The sequence below is a fragment of the Diachasma alloeum genome, unplaced genomic scaffold, assembly GCF_001412515.2.
Source record: "Diachasma alloeum isolate Michigan unplaced genomic scaffold, Dall2.0 Dall_scaffold_00205, whole genome shotgun sequence".
Classification (NCBI taxonomy): domain Eukaryota; kingdom Metazoa; phylum Arthropoda; class Insecta; order Hymenoptera; family Braconidae; genus Diachasma; species Diachasma alloeum.
Window position 1 is genome coordinate 634,740 of NW_021680370.1, and position 15,634 is coordinate 650,373.

General features: G+C 39.5%; 1 protein-coding gene across 2 annotated transcripts in view; it reads right to left on the minus strand.

Moving 5' to 3' along the window:
• The window catches only part of LOC107036106 (octopamine receptor beta-2R), a 535,069-nt gene extending 519,665 nt beyond the window's left edge, over positions 1–15,404 (minus strand). For both annotated transcript variants that reach the window (XR_001460773.1, XM_015253847.1), the window contains exon 1: positions 13,962–15,404. Coding sequence is in view for 1 of the 2 variants with exons in the window: in XM_015253847.1 (XP_015109333.1) it covers positions 13,962–15,166 (1,205 nt within the window). In the remaining variant the exon portion in view is untranslated. The remainder of the gene's footprint in view (positions 1–13,961) is intronic.
• Between the last annotated feature and the right edge of the window lie 230 nt (positions 15,405–15,634).

Here is a 15,634-nt window from a genome sequence, read left to right on the forward strand (position 1 = left end):
CCAGTTGTTTTGAGTTTCGCCTCGAGTTATGGATAAGTCTACGGTTTATAGTTTAAGTTTTGAAGTTCACGTTGGTTAGCGCCGTCACAATTTCATGCGATAGATTGTGACATCCATGACTGACGGCCTTGACTAACGAGTAGGTGTGTATTCTAGAGCAACAAGACGTTTTGCGCTCTCTTCCAAAAGCTTGGAGAATGTCGCCAACATCCAACACCAAGTGTGTTTATCGACTCAACAACTGGATTAGCGACCCCATGTAAAGTGCTGGGTCCATCGAATGTGCGCCGTCCATGTATCGGATAGGGGTCATTTGGTCCAAAAACAATTCGTCCAATGACATTTCGTCCAAAATCACTTCGTCCAAAAATTCATTTCCTCGAAAAATCGCTAGGTCTAAAAATGATTTCGTCCAATGAGTAATAGGTCCAATTTGTCCCAGATTAAAGGGCATAAACACACCATAAACACAGGTAAATACAAACACAAACCGGAGAAACACAAAACCAATTACCCATTGATAACGACACCAAACCAGATTCACGTACACGCGAGCAACGTACAAACCCAGTACAACAGTGCCTTTAGAACTGCCATCGAAGACAGATCGAAATTCAAATTCGCGCAATAAATAGACGAAAAACCTAGTGGCTAGTGATCGGAGGAGAATGAAATAAAAGTATAAAAAATCCAGACGATTGAATTTTTATGGACAGTTCACGATGGATACGAATGAGGAAGAGTACGGAATAATTGTTCCATCAAACAAAGATCGAGATAAACTAACAGTGCGTAGATTTTTGCACACCCTCAGATACTCGACAAAAGAAAAAATGGAGAAGAGGCCTATTATTGGATGTGCGAAAATCGTGAGTGCAATGAAACACTAGTGGCCACGCTTCGAAACAATAGACATAAAGTGAAAAAATTCGTAGACCACCACCACACTGCCGAAGCATCACGAGCTCCAGTGGGACAAGTACGACATGCAATTAAAAGGAAGGCAGCTGTCCGTGGTCAAACGGTGAATCAAATCGTCCAAGAAGTCAGAGCGAATATGGATCCCAGTGTGAGACCGTACCTCCCAAGTGTGAGTGTATTTTTTTGGACCAAAATTACATTGGACAAAGAAAATATTGGAATAAAGAATCATTGGACGAATTAAAATTGGACCAAAAAGTTCATTGGACGAACTGACGGTGGACGAAAAGAGATTGGACCAAAAGATTTTGGACCAAATGTACCGGAGCCGTCACGACACGCCGACACCGCATCGCCTACGATCAGAAAAAGCGAACGACTGATCGTTCAACAAGTCCTGTACATGTCTTTATCATCTCTAACATGGTCATCGCCATCGAATACTGTTCACCGACCGCTACCCGCGTGGAAATCTGGTTTCGTCCGCCTCTCGCCCATGAGTCAACGTATTTCGCCCAGATATACCTCGCTCCGGAGCTCTAGCTGTATCGCTTCGCCACGATCAGGTTCAGGCATAAACAGCACGCACTTCCGATTCGTCACGACCATCGTCAGGCTCGTACAGCACTAGCGCCGTCACTGACTTCAAGGTTTGTATCATCGCTTGCTCACGCCTTCCTCTCCACGCATTGAAAACGGCACCCGGCAAAGGCCCACCACAGTCTTCGAAATCGACACGAGTGCGACCAGACTCTGACAGCTTAATCGTTGACGGCCAGCCTCGCCATTTGGTTCAATGCTTGCGAGAGGCCCACGCTTCCGAGATGACGTCCAATTCATCATCAGTTCCACGGCATCGTTTCATCTTCTTTGTGTTATCGCCAAACAATTTTAGTCGTTTTCGACAATCGATATCATTTATTTTCTTTTCGTTTCGTTTTGATTTATTTCGTTTCGTTCTGTTTTCATTTTGCATTTCACAGACGGGGAATACTTTTGTAAATACAAATTCTTATTTCGGAATTAATATAACGCGTCTCGAATATTCTATTTCGTTGTATTTGAGACAAACATCATTTCATCCTTTTCCTTCACGACATTTCTGGACAATCCTCGAACTTTCCATCACACAACGTATTCAAACCCGTACGCTCCCGACCAAATATATCAGTCGATCTCAGTCCGATTCTCAAACTCGATAGAAACACATCTAACGCGCTAAATATAACACCTTGTAATGATTGTTCTTTGGCCGCAGCTAATACGCAATAAAACCCTAACCCAATATTCTCGACTATCCAAACCCGGTCAAATAATGACCTTCGTTCTCGTAATCCGACAAATCTAAAACGCCAAAAACCATAACGACAAAACTGGATTCCGGGAACAATCAGCAGCTCATTCAATCCTTCCTTGGAATATTTAGGGCGCCAGCCGATTTTTAGTAACGCGGAATCGACGAAACGTAAACGGAATCGTATTTTGTTAAAACTAAATACTAATTGCCCCAAAAATCCAATAATGACAAGAAACGTAATGACAACCATACGCAGAAATGTCGATTAAGAGGGTATGGGATTCACTCAGTTGCTTAGTATGCGGGTCGTGGAGAGAGGGGTGGATGCGTGGACGAGAATATCAATTAACAAAGCCAATCATCGATCGAGAAACTAACAAACCAATGTCTGAAAATCTAAATGATATAGGTATAGGTCGATATTCAATAATAAAAGATTATTATACTGACGTGTTCCGCTATTGCCAAATTTACAAAATCGTAAATTATTGCAAATACAAAATTACATCAATGTGACTCGAAATGATTTTAAATACTCTAAAATAATCCATTTAAATCCGAAAAGCTCAAAAATATGCGGATGGTAACTTTAAGTATGAAAAGGAAAGTGATCCCAACCCGAAGCTGATCGGAAGAAGAAAAAGTATTGTCCACGAAGTGAACACGAATCCGAGAGAGAGGACGCGTGGAGGTAGCATGAGTGCGAGAGCGAGCGAAGAAGATAACTACGCGAACGCAAGAGAGAACTGACGAGGAAATACAAATTTCATCTATTTCTGCCGATATTTATCCGAATTTTCCTATTCTAACAGTCATTTCTAATGACACTTAAATATTTTCGCCATATGTAACGCTTCAATTCTGGGTTAGATTCCAGAAATTATGGAAAAGCGAGCTAGAGAGCATTGCATCAGACACATTGTGAATTCACCGGATGGGAGCATTTCTAGACCGGAAATGAGAGTTTCCCCATGAAAATTCAAACTCCAACTTCGTGGTCAAGGGGGCAAATTAAATGACGCCGGGGCATTATGACGCGACTTCATCATACTACCGGCGGTGGAAAAAATACTTCTGGCCATACCAAAATTCTGATTTGATTCAAACAACTTACTAGAACTCCAAATGGAGTATGAAGAATGAATAAGGGAGGAATCAACTTCAACTTCGAGGTCAAGGGGGCAAATTACATGATTGCGGCGTGACTCCATCAGAGTTCTGGCGATGGAAAAAAATACTTCCGGTCATAGGAAAATTCCGAATTGATTCAGACAACTTACTTGAACTTAAAATGGAGTACACTGAGAAAAAAATTTATTCCTTCCAAGAAAATGTTATTGGTGATATCTTTTTCATACGCTTAGTCGAAGAAGCGTGAGAATTATGGTGATCTATAAGAATATTCTTCTGCATGTGACCTCGAAGAAACTCCAATAATTATTATTAACATTTGGAATTATTCCAATTTTCTTTACCTGAGAAAATCGCCAATTTGTAAAATCCGGAAGATATCGGAGAACATTTTGTCAAGGTCATATGTAGCATAATAATCAGATTGTTCAACATCACTGTAATTTATGAGGATAGACTTGGACTCTCTGAAAATGACTGTCCTGGAAAAATTCGTTCTGAAAAAATATTATCGTCTGACGAGAATATCAATCCTTGGCAGGAATAATTTTTTCTCTCAGTGTATGAAGAATGAATAAGGGAGGAATCAACTTCAACTTCAAGGCAAAGAAGGGACAATGTCTAACGCCAAGGCAATACTACGCGACTTCAGTACACTACTGGCGATAGAAAAAATACTTCCGTTTATAGGAAAATTCTGAATTAATTCAGACAACTTACTTAAACTCCAAATGATGTATAAAGAATGGATAAGGGCGGGATCAACTTCAGTTTCGAGGTCAAGGGGGAAATTGTATGATGCCTGAGCATTGTGGCGCGACTTCATCACAGGATTCGCAATAGAAAAAATACTTCCCGTCATTGGAAAATTCTGAATCAATTCAGGTTATTTGTCTAGATGCTATATGATCCACCGAACATAAATTGGAGCGAAATCGATATTTGTTCAGTCGATCGGAACACCTTTCATGCTCGGGGCCCCGACGAACCCTTCGTCGCCCCCGCCGCGAAGCAATTTGGCGCTGCCTCCTGCCGTTAGTTTCAGCTTCATACCAGTCGATCGCATCAGTGCGAAAAAATTATCTTTGGAAAATTATTGAACGTAAAATCATCATGAATAATAATCTAGGAAATTATAGTGTAAATCAATTTGTGTTACATTTACCTGCAAGTATTAAGTAGAGAGAGTTTATATTATTAAGCAATCACCGCGAGTTACTGCGATATACGAAATACACATATTTTCTTTGTGAATAAATTAACTTGGCTCAGGCCTTATTATCGGTTTGTTCATTGCTTGGACAAATTTTCCCAACCTGCCGTCAATCTCTTCCGCGACTATCCTGAAAATCCTCGAATCTCAACTTATTTTTAATAGAGTCCGACTCAATTTTCTTATTGATTTCTATTTCTTTTGTCGTTAAATAAAGAAGTGATTCAGTTTCCTCGAAAAATTCTTTGGAGTAGGTACATGCTCTAATTACCTACTAGGTTCCTGGCATATAATTAAATAATTTCTTCATTTCACCACAAAAGACATTCAAATCAGTAAGAAAATCGCGTCGGACTCAATTGGGTAAAAATAACTTGAAGATGGTGTCTGGGACAAATTATACCCTTTGTAGAGTTCATACCAGCTGTTGAAACTTGATATTTTGAGAATAAGTACTTCACTACACGTTGGGTTTATATGAACATATCATAATTGGAAATTAAAAAACTACTTTTAGAAGAAGAAGCTTAGAATAGGAGGTTCCGTAGATCTACATGAGCAGCCATCTTACTAACAAGGAACACTACGCAGGTGTCCCCCTCCGATTTCGATGAAACTTAAATATGTTATAGGGGACCCAAAACTTAGGGACAGGTATTTTTTTTTAGGTGCCCATATTGGGTTTTAGGGAGTGAAAGTGCTCTCTGAAGTTGACCACCTCTCGGGGTCATTTTTCGATTGCACACATAAGGAAGCTTTTTGAACAACTCTTTCGCAGTGTATTATGAAGGTCACAAGGAATAATGAAAATGCGAATTAGAACCGTCTCCGGGGGGTGAAATATGGAGTGTAAACTACCCTTGTGAAAATTCATTTTTCTCATAGAAAAACAACTTATGCTGGAAATCCGATGAGATAAATTCCATTTGAAAAAGTAAAAAATCATACAGAATATCTGTTTTGTTTTTTTTTTCAATCGAAATTTAAAACTTGAAAAATATTTTTTTTTTTGAATTGCGAAGTTTCCAACTTTTTTCTGTACAAAACGAAGCTTACGGCTAATGATGAGGAAAACCATTGGGACAGGATCCAGGAGTGATGTCGGGGAGGTTAACTACCATTTGGGAAGGGGGGTGGGGGAATTTTTTTTTAATAAGGGAGAAAAAATATCGATGAGAATTATACGAAACACATTTCGTTTGAAAGCATGAGACAATTCAAAGGACATCCTGCGATTCTTTCCCCAAATTAAAATTGAAAGTAAAATCCTTTTTTTAAAATTATATCCAAGTCTTCGATTTTTCGGTACATAAAAAGACGAGTGATGACAAAAATGATATTTTCAAAAAAAATGCAGCAAACAAAGTGATTTTTTGCACCATGAGCATCTGACTACTACAATATTGGAACAGCCTTCAATATCACAGTGCGGATGAGATGATTGCCCGAATGCAAAATCGACAGGATTTTCGAATTCATCTGGTTTTTTAGAAACGTAACCACTCTGAATCCAAGCATAACGAAATAAATTTTCATACCTTGGTGATGATGATTGATTGTGGACCAAAGACTGTAACTTCATGATATTGTTCCGTAAATTAATATCATAGTCCATTAGGACGACACTATCCGAAAAATGACGAACATAATTCTTCTATATCCTAAAACCATATACGTCAAGGGGTTGAATTTTTCCAGTAGTCCCCTTTGGTATCAACATAGTTAATAATTCTTTATCCGGCGGAGGAATTTTTTTCGCGACTTGAGGATAGTGTCCGCTCCAGGAATCGATTAACAGTAGACTTCTAGGACCCACGTTTGGGGAAAAGACTTCCTTCAACCAGGTTTTGAAATGCTCTGAAAAATCAAATACTAGATGATAATCCTAATTATTGTATATATCATATCATGTTTGTTTGTCTTAAATATTGTCATACGTGAAGTGAGTTTTCCCGATTTTGAAGCGGTGAGGAACACATTCGCAGGTTTGAAGAGATTTTGCTCCACTGTTGGACCGAAAGTTCCAGAAGGTTCATTCAAAACCAGGAAGAGAGGTGAAAGTAATTTTCCATCAGCAGAAATCAGAGGTTGTACTGTATAACTATGTGTCGTTGAAGTTATCGATTGTACGACGCACGCTACTTGATAGTACCTTCTTCAGCTAACGTTCGCCCTGAATGAATTTCCAATTGGAAACCACTTTGATCAGTATTATAAATGTTTTCTGGGCCATACGTATCCCAATAAGACCGAACTTTCAGGAGGAATTCGTCCGCTTCTTTTTGTAACTCTTCCCGAGTCTCTAATGTTTTTCTGGTGATGAATTTGTTAATCTTCCGGGATGTTATGCGGTGTGCTCATTTGAAATAATGCAACCACCTGGACGAAGCTGTAAAACGAACGTCTTCGAAGCCAATTTCCTTCCGGGCTTGCAGGGCCCACCTTCGGAGGTCAGTATCGTGGACGATCAAACCTGAATCGATAGCATTCTTCATATACTTTAATGTGTACTCCGAAATGCGTTTCAACTTCTCCATGTATGTCCCTCCTTTATTGATTTCATTCGCCCAGCGTTGTAACTGTCTACGCGATTTCACCTTCCTGAATCGATGGGAAACAGTTTCTATAAAGAAATTCTTCTTCTTATTCTTTCTACTTTTTTAGAAGTCAACGGCATTCTTTTTATATTCGAAATCTACAGGTTCCTCATCCTCCGAACAACTGTCAGGTGATTCTTCTGAATGTGGTTGAAATTCTTTATCCTCGATCGCTCTCATTTCGATATCTTTATAAGGCTCTTGAAAATCCAGGGATGTTCCTTCGATCATTTCAACTCCATTATATTCCTCCATTGATTGAATCAATATCCTTTCGAACGTGTCTGCTAATTCACGTGTTTCAGGAAGAGTGTCTGCTAATTCACGTGTTTCAGGAAGAGTGAGAACTTCAAATGTTGCCATCAGAAGTCGGATAACGTTGATCGGATTAACTTTCATGGTAGAACAAGTGTAGATCACGACACTCACCGAAAAACTACTTTTCTCTTCGATGTATGTTCATAGACTGATTGTAATTCACAAGAGGGATGGAAATGAAAAACATTGATATCGTATAAGTTATATTGATCTGAGTAATTTGATCCTCAGATAACAAATGAGCCATTTGCATCAATATATTTACAACTCCCGAATATTCTCCAGTTGTGGTGCTGCATTATTGAACAGAATGGTATTGTCATATGTCGCCATTTACGTCTCATTGAAAACGATATCACATCGAAGCGATAAGAGCAACCAAAATACATTTTATCATCGATCCATTATTTACTATATAAAATCATCAGCTCTTCTTTGTATCACCCATCCACATTCATATGCAGATGAAAATTTGAATTCCTCAAAATATTTCACCATAACTCATTTTTTCAAATTGGAAATGGAAGCCCTTTAATGGAAACTCTACTCCGGCCTTCGGTGAAATTTTTTAGATTCATGGTCATTACTGATTTCTTTTGAAAATGAATGAGGTTGGTCCGATCGATTCGATAAAATACCATGAGGATTGTTACGCCCTCAAGTTCCACTCCCGAAGACTATTTCAATTGTTTCACTTATTATTCCGTGTAAGATCAGTCTATTATAACAAACAATTTAAAACCCATAATTTTTCAAAGAATCGATGTTTCTTACCTTAAAATTCTAATTTGCGGAAAAAATCCTAAATACGTGCTTTAAATTGTCTCATGCTATCGAACGAAATGTGTTTCATAAAATTCTTACCGATATTTTTTCTCCCTTATTAAAAAAAAATCCCCCCCCCTCCCAAGGGTAGTTAACCTCCCCGACACCACTCTTGGATCCTGTCCCAATGGTTTTCCTTATCATTAGCCGCAAGCTTCGTTTTGTACAGGAACAAGTTTCAAATTTCGCAATTCACGAAAAATCTATTTCTTTTAGTTGTAAATTTCGATTAAAAGAAAATCAAAACAGGTATTCTGTATTTTTTTCTACTTTTTCAAATGGAATGTATGCCATGGGATTTCCATCAAAAGTTTTTTTTCTATGAGAAAAATGAATTTTCACAAGGGTAGTTTACCCTCCATATTTCACCCCCCGGAGACGGTTCTAATTCGCATTTTCATCATTCCTTGTGACCTTCATGATACACTGCGAAAGAGTTGTTCAAAAAGCTTCCTTATGTGTGCAATCGAAAAATGACCCCGAGAGGTGGTCAACTTCAGAGAGCACTTTCACCCCCTAAAACCCAATATGGGCAGCTAAAAAAAATACGTGCCCCTTAGTTTTGGGTCCCCTATAACATATTTAAGTTTCATCGAAATCGGAGGGGGACACCTGCGTAGTGTTCCTTGTAAGTGTGATAGCTCAAAGAAGTTAAATTTATTTATAGCAACCAGTTGCGGACACAATATACGTCGAAATACTCAAAGATTAACATAAGAAAGTTTAATATTTACTTATCAGTAAGCCGGAAAAATTAGAGTTTCAATGTTATCTAATTATATGCCAGGAACCTGGCAGGTAATTAGAGCATATACCTGCTCCAAAGAATTTTTCGAGGAAACTGAATCATTTCCTTATTTAACGACAAAGGAAATCAATATGAAAATTGAGTCGGACTCTATTAAAAATAAGTTGATATTTGAGGATTTTCAGGATGCTCGCGGAAGAGATTGACGTCAGGTTGGGAGAATTTGTCCAAGCAATGAACAAACCGATAATAAGGCCTGAGCCAAGTTAATTTATTCACAAACAAAATGTGTACTTCGTATATCGCAGTAACTGGCGGTGATTGCTTAATAAGAAAAACTCTCTCTACTTAATACTTGCAAACACGTGTTGACTTGCTGTTGAATTTCCTCTGATAAAATATCACTAATTAAAAAAGGAATGCTGATTCTTGGTACTCGACACATTGTTTAATTAAAGGTGAATTTAACACAAATAGATTTACACGATAATTTGCTAGATTATTATTCACGATAACTTTACGTTCAATAATTCTCCGAAGATAATTTTCTCGCATTGATGCGTTCGACTGGTATGAAGCTGAAACTAATGGCAGGAGGCAGCGCCAAATTGCTTCGCGGCGGGGGCGTCAAAGGGTTCGCCGTGGCCCGGAGCATGAAAGGTGTTCCGATCGACTGAACAAATATTGATTTCGCTCCAATTTATGTTCAATGAATCATATCGCGTCTAGACAAATCTGAATTGATTCAGAATTTTCCAATTACGGGAAGTATTTTTTCTATCGCTAGTAGTGTTCTGAAGTCGCGTAGTATTGCCTAGGCGTTAGACATTGTCCCTTCTTTGCCTTGAAGTTGAAGTTGATTCCTCCCTTATTCATTCTTCATACTCCATTTTAAGTTCAAGTATGTTGTCTGAATTAATTCACAATTTTCCTATGACCGGAAGTAGTTTTTTCTATCGCCAGAACTCTGATAGAGTCACGCTGCAATCATGTAATTTGCCCCCTTGACTTCGAAGTTGAAGATGATTCCTCCCTTATTCATTTTTCATACTCCATTTGGAGTTCCAGTAAGTTGTCTCAATCAATTCAGAATTTTGGTATGGCCGGAAGTATTTTTTCCACCGCCGGTAGTATGATGAAGTCGCGTCATAATGCCCGGCGTCATTTAATTTGCTCCCTTGACCACGAAGTTAAAGTTTATTCTTGCCTTAGTCATTCTTAATACTTCATTTGAAGTTCAAGTAAGTTGTCTGAATTAATTCAGAATTTTCCTATGAGCGGAAATTTCTCTTCTATCGCCAGAATTGTGATGAATTCGCGCCGCAACCACCCGATTCCCCCTTTGACCTTGAACTTGATTCTTCCCACATTCATTTTTCATACTTCATTTGGGGTTTAAATAAATCGTCTGAAATAAATCAGAATATTTCTATGACCGGGAGTATCTTTTTCATTGCCAAAACTATGTTGGAGTCCCGCTGCAATGCCTAGCGTAATGCGATTTTGCCGCTTGACCTATAAGTTGAAGTTGATTCCTTCTTCATTCATTTTTAATATTTCATGTGGGGTCAAAATCAGTTATCGAATTTATTCAGAATTTTCCTAGGACCGGAAGTATTTTTTTAAATTGCCGGTACTATCATGAAGTCGCGTCATAATGCCCAAGCGTCATACAATTTCCCACTTTGACGCAATTCTGAATCCTCCGCTGAACGTCATCCACTATTAGTGAAAATAGCTTTCAATCAATAATAGAAAAACAAAAAAAAAATGGAAATCTATGACTGGGCCCCCGAGCATCATTTCGCCTCTGCCGCTGAGCGATCTGCCGCTGCCTCCTGCCGCTAGTTTCAGCTTCATCGACTGATGACGAATAATTAACTGAAATTCGGGAGGCGAACTGACACCTCTTGGGTGAAATTGGTACTCCGCGAGGGGTTCCGAATACCCCACGCAACAAGTCAGAAAGGTCCAAAATGCTTCCCGAAATCGAACAGGATTTCAAACAGATTCAATTAGGTGAAAAATAACTGAAGAATGTGACTGGATCAAATCATGACCTTCGTGGGGTTCATATCAGCTGCATCTCCGTCGCGACCCCTCTGTAACGCTAAGGGCTGGTGAAGCTTGATACTTTAACAAGGTAGGGCTAACTGTTGTGCGTGTGTTTACCGTCCCACCCTATTCACGGGGGTGAGCAGTTTTAATCTAGAAAATTATACTGAATAATTGAACTTGATACATGAGGGGACTAAACATTACACACACAGCCAGCGGGGGGGGGGGGATCATTGGAAGTGTTACGTCGCGACGCCGCAGAAAATTTTTTTCCTTCAAAATTTGAATAGATTTTTTTTTCAATTATTTTGAATTGAAGATTTCAAAAAGCTTCGAATTTACTGATAAAAGAATTTATACCGATAGTTTTATATCCGGTAAAGTAATGGGTGGCTTGAAACCTGAGATTGAATTTGAGTGTACGGGTTTCATCGAGTTCGATTCACATGCACCTGGGTGGTTACTAGATTTCGAAATCCAGTGACTCATGCAAAGTTATATAATAAATTTAATATAACTTTCGTCACAATTGTAACTTTTTTTCGTTTCTCCATCCATCTCTCCGGAAAAATAATAAAAAGAATCAATGAAACTCTAAAAATTAATCATAATGAGATGTTTGAGTTCCTTGAAATCCAAAAATCTCCAGATAATATCTCAAGCGTATGTCCCAACGCAGTACGGTAACGCGAGTTCTTGCCAGGGGTGTTATCTGAAGGGTTTCAGATGACCACGGCTTGGCGACGACACACCGCACTTAAATGTGACCCCACACAAGCCTCTTTTATTCCCTCCCCCCTTCCCTCTCCGTCCTAACCCGCTACGGAGTTTATGTGCGACAAGTCACTCTGTTATGTCCTACCGAAGTATCTCGGAGGACAATAGCGCCAATGGAATTTAGAGCGCCAATTTTGACTGTAGATTCGTTTGCTGCCAAAGCTCTGATGAGCACTTCATCGAAGCCCAATTGTTTAATCCCAGAATATTTGGTTGGAAGGGTTGAATTGTGAAATAAATTCAACACAAGTGCTTAAGAGAGCACACAAACACTTTTATTGAAAATACTTCAACTTCGGACTTTAAACTTTGCACTACAAAAAATGAATTTAATAAACTCTAGAAAAACTCTACTGAAAAACTATTTGAAGAGAGAAGCTGGAAGCTGAAGGCTTCACCACCAATTTCCACGATGGAACTGACTTAAACTTAAATTTAACTCCAAGGGTTGGGTCCGCAACCCCACCGGACCAAAAGTTGCGCGCGCAATCCTGGCCCAGGGGAAAGGGCAAAGTGAAACTCAAGGAAAAGCGGGGAAATGAAAAAAAAAGGGGAAGAAGGGGAGCGTGTGACGTCGTGAAACTTCGTCGCGAAGGGTCTCAGGCCCTCAGCCTAGCGAAACAATGAACAATGGAGAGCCCACACGTGTTAGTCACGTGAAACAGAGAACCTTTCGAAATAACCAGAACTGAGATTTTACGACATGGGACCGTAACCGTTAAATTTATTTTCTTCTCTAAATTTGGATTTTCGAGGAAAGTGTTTACTCAACGAGAATTTGGAGGGTTGTAAATTATAAGAGCAAAACTCAAGTATTTGACATTTACTATTTCCGTAACGGTTTTTCTCACGCTTGCGATGCTGTTTTTCGTTCTCTTTGTCCATTGTATTCCGGACTTTCTTTATTCCTCTATTTCTGGTATATTTTTTGATTTTCTGAACTATTTAAATCATTTTCCAACAATAATTCGAATCTCGCGGACTATTATGGCCGATTAATAGCGCCATCTATAAATTTCAACGTCAAGACATCACAACTCTCACTCTAGGGACACACTTTCTTTCACCCTCACTGTCTTGGGTCCGAATGCTGCGACACACGCAACCTATTCTCCTCTTCCGACTTTCTTCCCATTCCATTCTGATGTTCCAATTCTCTCCGGCAAATCAGAATGGGGACGTCCATAAATTACGTAAGGCAATTTTTACCCATTTTTGACCCCCCACTCCCTCCACGTAAGATTCAGTGAACCCTCCCCAAGATCTTACGTAAGATCACGGGTGGATCGTTCACTGAAAATCAGGGTTTCCTACGGTACATAGTAAAATACTGATGATTCATATGTAGATGGTGACAAGGGCCACAAGGGTCATGTCTGTCGAGGGTCAAACGTCGCAATGGTCATACCCGGCGAGAGTCAAATGACGCCAGAATCGTACCTCGTCGAGGTGATCCCTTGCGAGGGTCAAATGAAGGAAGGACAATCTCAGGGGCAGGGATTGGAAGAAAATTACCTGCAGTAAATTACAGAATTTTTTACGTGTAAAAAATTGAGTAAATTACCTGATAAGTTATTTACATTTTTTACGACACATGGCGCCATCTACCGGGATTCGGGAAAACTTATCGTTTTTCTCAAGACTTGTTTGCACAAAGGTCGAATTTTACAAGGGTCAAACATTACAAGAGTAAAATTTGACGAGGGTCAAACGTTATGGGGCCCACAAGGTGATGGTCAAATTTTCGCGAGAGTCACAAGGGAATCGTTAAATTTTTAAGAGGGTCAAACGTCATGAGATTCACGAGAGTCACAAGGGAATAATTAAATTTCACCACATTTAAATGTCCCCATGGTCCATTCTACGGGGTCCAACGTCACAAGGGAATGAGCAAATCGCACGAGGGTCAAACGTTGCGAGGGTGACAAGAGTCAGAAAGGAATACGGTGAAGTTTAATCGCCCCCTTGTGACTCTCGTGACGTTTGACCGCCGTGAAAGTTGAGCATCCCTTATGACCCTCGTAAACAACCGTAAATAACACTTCATGGCGGAGAAAAAACTTGTTTATAGCATACCTTAGGGATGGCCGACGTATATCCAGTGCCTCAAGATCAAACGGTTCCCTTCTGCAGAGTGAACAGAATGCACACTGTAGTGTATTCTTGAAGGCCTCCCGGAAATCACGATTGAAGTAAGCATAGATGAGAGGATTTAGGGCAGAATTTGTGTAGCCAATCCAAAATACAATGTGTACAACGATATCTGGACAATTACAGTGTTGTCCACACAAGCTTGTTGTGACATACCAGAGAAAAAATGGTAGCCAGCATAGGATAAATGTACCCATTATAATACCGAGAGTTCTGGCTGCTTTGTGCTCTCTTTTCATTTTGATGAGATTTTTGTCCTTTGTTGGTGTATGAAGATGATCAGTATTAATTTCATTCAATGTCAAAGTTTTAGATGAACCGCCGCTGTTCAATTCTCCGTTGAAATTATTTAAATCTCTACTTGGCCTATGACTTAACAGCATAGCATTGCCCATCCTATTATGCATCTGTTTCTCCTGTTCATTAGCCTCTTTAAATATTGCGAAGTAAGTTAATGTCATAATTGTACATGGTATCCAAAATGAAATACTTGATGACAGTATGGCGTAAGGTTCATTAACTTTGAATTCACAAATGTCGGGGTGATCTTGACGATGTTTATTGTTGTCTATTGTTGTGTACCAACCGTTAAAAATTGGTAAGAAAGATATGACTGCAGGTGCAAGCCAGCAAGCCATCAGCATATAAGCGACTACTCGCTTAGTGATGTATGTCATGTATTTCAATGGCTTAACAATTGCCACGTAACGATCAACGGATATACACATGAGATGTAGTATGGAACTTGTACTGAAATAAACGTCTAGTGAGTTCCATACATCGCACATGAACAACCCAAACAGCCAGCGTCCAGTCACTTGAACACTCAGATTAAATGTCATTGCGAACATTGCAACTAACATGTCAGCGAACGCCAGTGATACAACAAAGTAATTTGTAATAATACGTAATTTTCTGTGTCTCATGACTGACACAATTACCAATAAATTACCGAATACAGCCGCGCATATGATCAAACCAAGAAAACAACCTATTGATAGCGCAACCGGCATTTCGGGCCATGACGATGTCACATTAGTCTTGTTGGTTGTACTCTCGGAAGGGCTGATTAACTCCCGCAGAGAAGGCGTCATGTCCATAGGATTCGACGGGTCCGACGCCGTCGCCATCCTCAAATCATCGTCAGATGACGACGGCTGTTATCAATTTTGATTTCGATCCACTTCTTGAATATCTGTGATATCGAGCATTTATATTTTATTAAGTTACTGGTGTGTTGACGAGATGCCGTATGAGAATGACCCTCATCTTTCTCGAGGAGCCAGTGCTCGACGAATTTATGTTAGACCCAGTCAGCAACAGTTGCCGAATTCGCGGAGGTTTATACTGCCACCAAGCCGCAACTCAGCAAAGTCTATAACAGAAATAAGAAAAATCGTTCATCTTTGTTTTTTTTCTGCTTAGCTTGTGTGTATTTTTCTTCGTCCCCTATTACAGTGATTCAGAAAATATTTGATGAATCTTCGCGGAGAATCGTCAACCCAATCGGCCTTGTAATATGATATAAAATAAACTTCTGTGGTGCCATTTCATACAGAATGAGGAAAGGCTAAGGTGTAAAAACGATGTTATGCTGT